The sequence below is a fragment of the Poecilia latipinna genome, unplaced genomic scaffold (genome assembly GCF_001443285.1).
Source record: "Poecilia latipinna isolate Pla-1442-1.1 unplaced genomic scaffold, P_latipinna-1.0 Scaffold466, whole genome shotgun sequence".
NCBI lineage: Eukaryota > Metazoa > Chordata > Actinopteri > Cyprinodontiformes > Poeciliidae > Poecilia > Poecilia latipinna.
This window is the reverse complement of record NW_015113082.1, coordinates 285,998-296,906: the sequence shown is the minus strand read 5'-3', so window position 1 is coordinate 296,906 and position 10,909 is coordinate 285,998. Positions and strand designations below refer to the sequence as shown.

At 36.0% G+C, this 10,909-nt stretch overlaps 1 long non-coding RNA gene and 2 gene segments (V, D, J or C); all 3 read right to left on the bottom strand.

Annotated features, from left to right (window-relative positions):
* Positions 1-140: 140 nt before the first annotated feature.
* Positions 141-705, bottom strand: LOC106951641 (Ig heavy chain V region 5A-like). The segment is given in 2 exon segments: positions 141-533; positions 615-705. Coding segments are annotated over 2 exon segments (426 nt in total).
* A 937-nt stretch (positions 706-1,642) lies between these two features.
* On the bottom strand, positions 1,643-2,345 carry LOC106951647 (uncharacterized). The gene is made up of 2 exons (XR_001425844.1): positions 2,269-2,345; positions 1,643-2,178 (listed from the first exon to the last, which is right to left on the bottom strand). It is a non-coding gene; the product is annotated as an uncharacterized LOC106951647 (long non-coding RNA).
* A 713-nt stretch (positions 2,346-3,058) lies between these two features.
* LOC106951609 (Ig heavy chain V region 5A-like) lies at positions 3,059-10,110 on the bottom strand. The segment is given in 3 exon segments: positions 3,059-3,072; positions 3,140-3,445; positions 10,014-10,110. Coding segments are annotated over 3 exon segments (366 nt in total).
* Between the last annotated feature and the right edge of the window lie 799 nt (positions 10,111-10,909).

Here is a 10,909-nt window from a genome sequence, read left to right as displayed (position 1 = left end):
GGGGGGGGGGGCGCAGGAGAAAAAGTTTGGGAACCACTGTCTTAAGGTAAAGTTCTGGGAACCACAGCTGCCGATATTTTACCACACAGTGGAGACTGGGGGTTTTCTAAATGTGTTGGTTGTGTCAAAGAGTGGTGGTGTTAGGGCTCCCCCTGTGGTGACTTCTTGTTAAAGCTATTCATGCTCTGAGGAGTTTTTGTTCAGTTTTTCTGCTTTCTGTGTCACTGTGTCTCTTCGAGCGCAGTAATAAACAGCAGAATCTCCAGCTGTCAGGCTGTTCATCTGCAGATACACCTGACTTCTGCTGTTGTCTCTGGAGATGGTGAACCGGCCTTTCACTGATTCAGAGTAGTACATGCCGCTGCTGTCAGAGTAGATATAAGCGATCCATTCCAGTCCTTTTCCAGCTGCCTGTCTGATCCAACCTATGTAAGGAGTGCTACTAAACCCTGAATATGTGCAGGTCAGTCTGTGAGATTCTCCAGGACTTTTAACCACTGATTCAGACTGAGTCAGTGTTTGACCATCAGTTCCTGCAGAAAAACAGAAAATTATTGACTCACCACCATTTCTTTTCATCAATCATGATTTTGGCTTTAAAAAATAATTCTTACCACACCAGATTGCAGACAAAATACTAAAGGCAAGAACAACCTCAAATCTCATCATTGTAGAAGCCATTTGTCTCTGTTCTTACTGTGTTCACCACTATTTCACTGTTGCTCTTAAACTAACAGACATATAAAAGTGGAGCAGTCAACATTTGCATTGACTCCTCCTCCTAGAATAGAAACTGAAATCATCTGATCTATGAAAACAAATTACTGTGATCATTTTAAATTATTTTCCAAACATTATTTAAAATCATTTTCAAATAATTTAGCATCAGTTTGATCCCAGTTTAATAAAAACAATATAAAGCTTTTAAGCACTTTTTAAATTATTTTCTACACCAACTGTAACCTGTTATTTTAAAAACAGACAAATCAATTAAATTGAAACAGAAATTGTTATAAATGTTTTGTAGCTGCATTTACAGAGATGTTTGAGGAAACAATAATTTTTCAGTTGGACCACATGCTGATGGAAATCCTACAAAAGAAAATGATGAACCATAACATGATCTGTTTATTTAACTGTATATCACTCATCTACTGCCACCTACTGTTCTGTGTAGCACTTTTTTACAAACCCTCTGTTCGATACAAAAACATATTTATATATTTTTTTTGCTTTGTTTTACATATTAACAAGGTGAGTTATAATTAGAAATTAAGCCAAGCATAGGTACATGAAAATAATATGGTTGACAGTAAAACATCCAGTGTACTTTTCCTTCATGTTTATTTAAATTCATTAATTTCAAGGAGCTTAATTTTACTAAGCCTTTAAGATCGAAGTCAGTTCTTCATATTCTTTTTCACGTGTTGATTCAGACAATCAGAAGACAACTAGTTAGTATTAAAATGTATTATTATTTCAAGAGCTTTTAAAACTCAACACTATCTTTCTTTGTAGAAGTGACGTTTCAGTTAAGAGACAGAAGGGAATTTAGGACTTTATTAGTGGTATGTAATGTGTATTTTTGTATTGAATCATCTGTTAATATTGTTTCAAAGCAGTTTAATGACACGTTCATTCGTGAGATTCATAGAAAAGTTTATTAAACTTCCATGTAATCCTTGAAAGCAAACATAAACTATCTCAAACCTCTGAATGAATTTCAAATCATGATAGACTGTGAATTCAGTTCAAGTATAGCTCTGTTTTAGTAAAGCAAAATACACAAAATTACACAGAAAAGTCCCTCTCTGGTGGTTTGAAATAACTTGTTCAGGAGTTTTTGTACAGCTTTGCTGCTGGTTTGTATCACTGTGTCTCGTCTGGCACAGTAATACACACCAGAGTCTTCATGCTGCATGTTCTGTCCATTCAGAGTCACTGTTTTACTGGAATCCTGTAAAGTAATGCTGAACTTGTTTTTCATCATATTATTGTAATCTGTGGTGTATCCGGTCCGTGCAGCACCGATCCACTCCAGTGTTTTCCCAGCAGCCTGTCGGATCCAAAATGTAGGATAGCTGCCCAGAGAATAAGAGACCTGACAGCTGATGGTCAGACTTTGACCTGGCTGCACAGTCTGAGCAGCTGGTTGTGTCAGCTGTTCACACTTTACACCTGCAGGAATAAAAACATTGCTTATAATTTTGAAAAGAAGATGACATTCATTAGTTGTGTTTTCATTATTTCTCCCTCTGCGATACTCACAGGATGCAGCCGCCAGCAGCAGAAAAGCCACAAAAAACATTTTGAGGTTGAAGATGATATGATGGGAGTTTTTCTTTGTCTCCTTCAGCTGCTGTTGAACCGTTTATAGTTGATGCCTTTGGGTTTACTTTGCAAAGAGGGAGGACCAAAAATAAACTACCCAATCAGAAGTGCAAACACTGAAAGCAGAACATTAATTACTGATTCAGGTTTGTAATTGCCAGATAATAATAATGTTCTCATTGTTGTTTGAATTCATATTATTATATTGAAGTAAAAATTCTGTTTATTATTTCATTAGATAGTGAGATAATTAGTCTGTTGACTTGTGCTCTCAGACTGGATCTTAAAAATACTGACTTACAAAAAAACCTGGAGAGGTCAGGGGGTTGCATCTTAGTGACCTCAGATGTTTGTCTTGAAAAAGGCAGATTTATCATCTGCATTCATTCATTGTGACGTTGTTCACTGGATCAGATTGCCAAAAAAAAAACAAAAAAAAAAAACTACCTAATTAGTTAGGTGTCAGGAAAATATAATTATTCCTTCAAATATATTTTGACAGATATAGTGACATGTTGATTTATTCCTTAAGCCAAACTGAATGTTTCTTATACACTAAATACATTTTTGATCATGGTAAATTTACAAAACTATTTTTAGTGCAATGTCACATTGACAGAGTTTCCTTTTAAAAACAGCTTTGAATCAGATTCAACTTTATTTGATGACTATGTGCAGACAAAATATAGTGTTTTAATAAAAAATAAATAAATAAATAAAAATGGTCTTAGAGCTCCCCCTCTGGTGATTTGACACAACTTGTTCACATTAGAGGTTTTTGTAGAGCCATGCAGCGTGTTTGTGTCACTGTGGTCGTATCTGGCACAGTAATACACAGCAGAGTCTTCAGGCTGCATATTCTGTCCATTTAGAGTCACTGTTTTACTGGAAGACTGAGCATCTATACTGAATTTGTTCTTCAGTGAATCTTTGTAGTATGAATATCCATCACCATGTTTCATCCCGATCCACTCCAGTCCTTTCCCAGCAGGCTGTCTGATCCAAGCTGTGTAGTAGCTGCCAGTAGAATAAGAGACCTGACAGCTGATGGTCAGACGTTGTCCTGGCTGCAGAGTCACAGAGGCTGGCTGGGTCAGCTGCTCACTCTTCACACCTGAGGAGAAAAATATTGAACTTAGAATTAATACAAAAACTTTTAACAATTTAGATTTATTAAAACATTGAACAGTCAGTTTAATGTGATCAAGCTGTAAATGTTTCAGTGAAACTCACAAGATGCAGCAGCCAGCAGCAGCAGCAGAGCTACAGAGAACATGTTGGTGTTGAAAGTGATGGGAGTTTCTCTTCTTCTGCTGCTGACAGAATCAGTTCAAGTTTATAAACCAGAACAGTTCATTTGCATAATGATAAACAGCCACTTAGTGCTTTTTCTTCTTTCTATTCTTTCACCCAGGATTGAGGGACAGCATGCTTGAATTTGCAATGCTGACATTAAATTATTTTCACTATTGTACAAGAAACATAGAGAATAACCTTTTACCTTTGTTAACTCTTTGTGAACACTAATGATGCTGCTTCTGTCATTCCATTAGTTTTTGAAGAAAATTAGAAAGATGAATTTCTATCTTTGTCTCATCAAACAAAATTCAATTTAGTTTAATGTCTGAAAAAATTTAGGAGACAATAGATGGATGCATTTGTAGAATTATTCAGGCTGTAATTTACACAGTTTTTAAAACACAACACTACAGAAATCAGAGCAGAGGTGTTTTATCAAACTGAAAAACTTATTAATAGTGATATTAAAACAATCATTAAACTTTTTTCATGATTGTATGATTACTTATCTGAAATAAAAAAATATATATATTTTCAGCCTTGCTTTAGTCAAAAACATATTATTTCCACCAGATGATAAAATTATATTATTTTTTTATTATTATTGTGGCTCCAAATATCACTCCGTATGATGTGTACCTATGTAATCTTTTTTTAAAAAAAAAAACAACACAAGTTTGATGAAAGTGCTGCACACCAAGTAAAGAAGACAGAAAAAATAAAAATAAGCATCTATATGTGGAGCCATACATAAGTATGAAATTAAAAGTTGCAGAAAAATTGGTCATGGACCGCCTCCTCTGGTGACTGTATGCAACAGGTGTTCTGGCTGTTTGGGGGGTTTTGTACAGCTCTGCTGCTTGTTTGTGTCACTGTGGGTCTCTGGCACAGTAATACACAGCAGAGTCTTCAGGCTGCAGATTCTGTCCATTCAGAGTCACTGTGCTACTGGAAGGGTCTAAATCAATACTGAACTTGTTCTTCAGAGATTCTTTGTAATATGAATCTCCAGTATATTTCATCCCAATCCACTCCAGTCCTGAAACCAGCAGGTTGTCTGATCCAAGCTGTGAAGTAGCTGCCAGTAGAATAAGAGACCTGACAGCTGATGGTCAGACGTTGACCTGCCTGCAGAGTCACAGAGGCTGGCTGGGTCAGTTGCTCACTCTTCACACCTGTGGAGAAAAATATTGAATTCAGAATTAGCGCAAAAACATTTAATAATTTGAATTTATTAAAACATTGAACAGTCAGTTTAATGTGATCAAGCTGTAAATGTTTCAATGAAACTCACAGGAAGCAGCAGCCAGCAGCAGCAGCAGCAGAGCTACAGAGAACATGTTGGTGCTGAAAGTGATGGGAGTTTCTCTTCTTCTGCTGCTGACAGAATCAGATCAAGTTTATAAACCAGAACAGTTCATTTGCATAATGATGAATAGCCACTTAGTGCTTTTTCTTTTTCTTTATTTTCTTCTTTCACACGGCATTGAAGGTCAGTATGTTTGAATATGCAATGCTGACATTAAGTTATTGAGGAAAATATGATTTTTTATTTTTATCTTAAAAGAATTCAGAAATAGGAACATATTGGTATATAAATGCAGTAATCAGGGGATTCAGATAAACTGATCAATTGATCAAGCTAGTATTTTGCAATATTAAACAGTCCAAATTGGTAAAACATAAATAGAATCTATCTGAATGGAATGATATATTACTTATATTATTAACTGAGTTTTCATGTTTTATATAAAAACAATGACTCAATGATGCATTGGAAGGAAGATTAAAAGTAAGTAAGTTGATGCTTTAAAATATATTTAGATATGTAAATATATTTATTATCTACAATATGTATAAAAGCATGTTTCTTTATTTGTTCTCCTTTTTCAGAGGCAGCATGATTCTGTTCATTTTTTAAGTTTTTGAAAGCCTATTCAGGAAATTGAACTCATGTTTCATATTATAAATGCTGCACAAGCATTAATTTAAACATACAAAAATGTCCATTTTACTTCTCTTATATATTTTTTATTTACTACAATCCCATTTTTGAGAAAACAAGGTTTATATCCGGTGTTGTCATCATCACAAAAGATGAAGTCAAAACTTTAAATGAACATTTTCAACTGCTGCTTGGTTTGTTGCTGAAATAAATGTAGGATTAAATCTTACCACAGTGGTTACATTGTAGGAACATAAACCTGCGAAGCAGAAAATATTATAATCTGTATAAAGATTCTGGAAAAAAAACTATTTTAGTGAATTTCTTTTGAGATCATAAAACTGTTAATGTTGTTGATACTTCTTTTAGTTAACAATTAGTTAAAATAACAGGTTTTTACACTATTTCTAAAATTGACTTTTAATGTCAGAATGTAGTAAAATTAATCTTTCAAGCCGTTAACTTTTACCTCAGAAGTTTGGGAAAGGACAACAGCCAAAAACAGTGAATTTTTTTGCTGATACAGACCTAATAATTCAGTGGTCTTATGGTTCCCCTGTTGGCGATTTTGTGTGATGCAACTAAGGAGTTTTTGTTCAGTGTTTCTGCTTCCTGTGTCACTGTGGCTCCCGAGCGCAGTAATAAACAGCAGAATCTCCAGCTGTCAGGCTGTTCATCTGCAGATACACCTGATATCTGCTGTTGTCTCTGGAGATGGTGAACCGGTTGTTCACTGACTGAGAGTAGTAGATGCTTTTACTATCCCAGCTAATAGTAGCGACCCATTCCGGTCCTTTTCCAGTTGCCTGTCTGACCCAAGCGTTCCAGTAATGGCTATTAAACCCAGAATATGTGCAGGTCAGTCTGTGAGATTCTCCAGGCCTTTTAACCACTGATTCAGACTCAGTCAGTGTTTGACCATCAGTTCCTGCAGACAGATTCATAATTAACCACTACAAACAAAGGATATTTTTATTCTTTCAAAATCTCAAAGAAGCTTTAAGCAATCCTTTGTTCTTACCTGTCCAGAATGAGAAAAGCAATCATAAGTTCAAGCCTGATCATTTTTGTGATTGTTTATGTCTGCTCAGTCTACTGAGTGTTTATCCCTGGATTACTGCAGTTCTTAAACTCTCTAACATGACATGCAAATATGGATGCAATCACTTTGCAGAAACTCCTCCCTCTGAAAGTATAAACAAAACTCATCTCAGTTTAAAGTCTGAAAACAATTTAGAAGATAGATGAATGTCAATTTTATTATTGATAATATCATTGATAATGTTATTCAGGCTGTAATTTACACCGTTTTTAAAACCTGAAAAACAAAATGCTCATAAAATATTATTCATGTATCACTAAATCACCAAACTGTCTCTCAGCTTTACCCTCAGATCTCCATCAGAGGATGTAGTGGAGAGCAGGCAGCAGAACTACACCGCAGAAATCAGGTGTACAGAGGTGTTTAATCAGTTTACCAAACTGATAAACTTATTAATAGTGAAATAGTAAAACAATCATTAAACTATTTTTCCTGATTGTATGATTACTTATCTGAAATAAAATAATTATTTTCTGTCTTCCTTTAGTCAAAGAGATATTCATTCCACCAGATGATGAGATGTCCCTTTTTATTTATTTATTTATTTTTATCATTGTGGTATCAAATACCATTCCATATGATATGTATTTATCTGGCCTTTTAAAAAACAATAGAAGTTTGACAAAAGTGCTGCACACTAAGAAAAGTGCACAGAAAAATAAAAACAAGAACAATCATCTATATGTAGAGCCATACATGAAATTAAAAGTCGCACAAAAATTGGTCTTGGACCGCTTCCTCTGGTGACTGTATGCAGCAGGTGTTCAGGCTCTTTGGGGTTTTTGTTCGGCTCTGCTGCTTGTTTGTGTCACTGTGAGTCTCTGGCACAGTAATACACAGCAGAGCCTTCAGGCTGCACATTCTGTCCATTCAGTCACTGTTTTACTGGAAGTGTCTAAATCAATACTGAACTTGTTCCTCAGTGAATCTTTGTAGTATGAAGCTCCAGTATATCTCATCCCAATCCACTCCAGTCCTTTCCCAGCAGGCTGTCTGATCCAAGCTGTGAAGTAGCTGCCCAGATCATAAGAGACCTGACAGCTGATGATCAGACGTTGACCTGGCTGCAGAGTCACAGAGGCTGGTTGTGTCAGCTGCTCACACTTCACACCTGTAGAGGAAAGTAGTAAATTAAAATTACAATACAAATGGTAATCAGTCGGTTTAGATTGATCCTGCTGTAATTATTTCTGTCTCAGTGAGACTCACAGGATGCAGCAGCCAGCAGCAGCAGCAGAGTTACAGAGAACATGTTGGTGCTGAAAGTGATGGGAGTTTCTCTTCTTCTGTAGCTGAAAGCATGAGGTCTTTAAAAGTCCAGGGTTAATTTGCATAATGCATCAAACCACCATTCTGTTAGTTGTGACTGAACATTGCTGAGATTGTATGTGTTCATTCAAGCAGCATTTGGAAAATGTTGTATATCATGTAGTTATTGAATAAATAATTTTAAAGTATTCTTCTTTGAAGAATATTAACTTGTCCCAATGACTTTTGGTCTAAATTTACATATAGTTTTTCAAAGGAAAAAAGACACCTTACATTTTCTTAAACTTATTGGAAATATCATTCAGCCACAAAAATCAACATGAGTCTTCAAAACAAAATAGCTTTGCTTTACAGTGCTGTAAAATATTTGTTTAGATAGTTTAAATTTAAAAACAAATGCTTTATTTTTGTTTTAGGTTAAGGCATTTGTTATTGGACATAATTGAAAACGACAGCCTGAAGCCCAAAACTAAAACCAAAGAGTATCTCTCACATTTTAAGAGTCTTTGTTGAAATGTTATGCACTACCCAAAAAGGCTTTGGAAAAATTGGTAAAGCTAACATTTTTGAAATACTTTTATGTCCTTTGGAAAAAAAAAAACTCTTTTATGAATGTCAAAAAAGATTCAAGAAATGCACCAAGACAAATGGAAAAAATTTTATTGTATTACAAATTTTATAATAATGAATTTACTGGAAAATTATATTTCAATAAATTACATTTCAAATTGTAATATTTGTATTAAATGTACACCAATCTGTGTTCCCCTACTGTTTCTGCAGCAGCAGCTAGGTTACCTCTGTACCGTCACATCTGGATAGTGAGTATAACTCACTATCCAGATGTCTGTTTCATGCGCTTCGAAACTTTATGGTGTGATGTCTCCCTATACCTCAGTATCACTGCACTCTTCTAGATGGCTCCAGATCACAAGCCAGTTTTATACTAGATGCTATGGAACAATCATCAATGTTTTCAATTTCTTCCATCCTCTCTGTGCCCCTGCACTCTTTTAAATGCAACACATGCAGATGACGACAAACCTGGCTGATTCACAGCCACGCAAAACCACAGATGTCGTCATGAGCTATTATTGTCTTGAAAAACTATTTGAAGTCTAAATTGTGTCATCAGCACTACAAGGCTGAAACAATGGTGCAAACGTTGACCAGTTCAAATGATTTGTTTTCTGACTCAGTACATTTTCTAATGTAATTGTGTGAGATTAGGCAGAAATAATCCTTAAAGATGCACTTCTTCAATAGGCTGCTGTATAATTCATATCACAGTCCTTTTAAAATCATGTATTAGTCCTGTCAAACTGTTTGAACAAGTTTGTATAACCTAAAACTTATATTAACATGAATCAAACTGACTTTTTGAACTTGAAAACAGTTTTTATTCTCTTTGAGCATCATAATTTATCACGATGCTTCCAAATTTAGGAAAACAAGAATCCATATTTGGCAGCGAAATGTCTAATGTTGATGTTATCTGTATAAAACTGAAGACTGAAAACTGCAACATGTTCTTTTATGAAGTGGTTGGAATTCAGTTGTGGTTTCTAGATGCTTCCTATGGTTCTTTATTAATAATGCATGTAATGCATATCTTGAGGTTCTGAGGGGTTTTTGCACAGCTCTGCTGCATGTCTGTGTCACTGTGCCTCTCTGCCTGGCACAGTAATACACAGCAGAGTCTTCAGGCTGCAGATTCTCTCCATTTAGAAGCATCGTGTTACTGGAGGTCTCTAAGTTAATAATAAACTTTTTGTTCAGTGAATCTTTGATGTCTGGACCTGAATAACTGTCTCTTCTCCCAATCCACTCCAGTCCTTTCCCAGCAGGCCGTCTGATCCAAGCTGTGTAGTAGACTAGATCATAAGAGACCTGACAGCTGATGGTCAGACGTTGACCTGGCTGCAAAGTAACAGAGGCTGGTTGTGTCAGCTGTTCACACTTCACACCTGTGGAGGAAAAAAACGCTTTGAGCAGGCGATGTAGTGATAATAAATTAACAGTTTAGTGTGATCAAGCTGTTCAAGTTTCTGTCTCAGTGAGACTCACAGGATGCAGCAGCCAGCAGCAGCAGCAGCAGAGCTACAGAGAACATGTTGGTGCTGAAGATGATCTGATGGGAGTTTCTCTTCTTCTGCAGCTGGCAGAATCACACCAAGTCTATAAAACCTGAATTTGCTTGATTCAGCGTCCAATCAGGGCATTAAATGTCACATCTCATCATGAGTTCATGATGTTTAATAAAAAATATAAAATGTCACAAATCACAGACATCACTAGCATCTTGTATTTCATAATATTGTAGGTTTCGCAGCTTCTCCACTTGTAATGACTTTAATAATGTTCTTCTCTGTCACAGTAATATACTGCTGCAGTAATAAGCTGATCTTTTTAAAGAGTCTCAATTCCACCACTTCAGACCAGTCAATACTGATCCATTTCAGTGCTTTTCCCTCATGTTGTCTGATCCAGAGCAAGTAACCAGAAACCAGAGAGACCAGATGGTCTGACTGAGGGTCTCTGGGAGTTAGTGGTTAGAAAGATACTTGGAAACTCAGAGAAACAGCAACCAGAAGAAGAGTGACTGTGTTCATTATTTTTAGTCTGATTTCACCATCTCTCAACTAACTTTGAAAGCTGGGAATACTATCAAGTAATAATCCCTTTCCTGATGTCTTGCTAAAGAGATGGGATGATTCCCAACCCATTCTGAGCATGGAGGTTAACAAGGTTTCTCAAATGGCTGGTTTGTCCCAGGCTGAACCTGCCAGTGGTCAGAACGTGTGTGTTTGTTTTAACCCCATAAATGAAACTTATCAGCGCTGCCATCACAATTATGACAACACTGTCACAGACATTTTAAAGAAACTTTTCTAAACGTCCTGTGCATTGAAATTGGTTGAACATTTCCTTATGAGAAAACAATTAGATGAGTTTCATCTGAA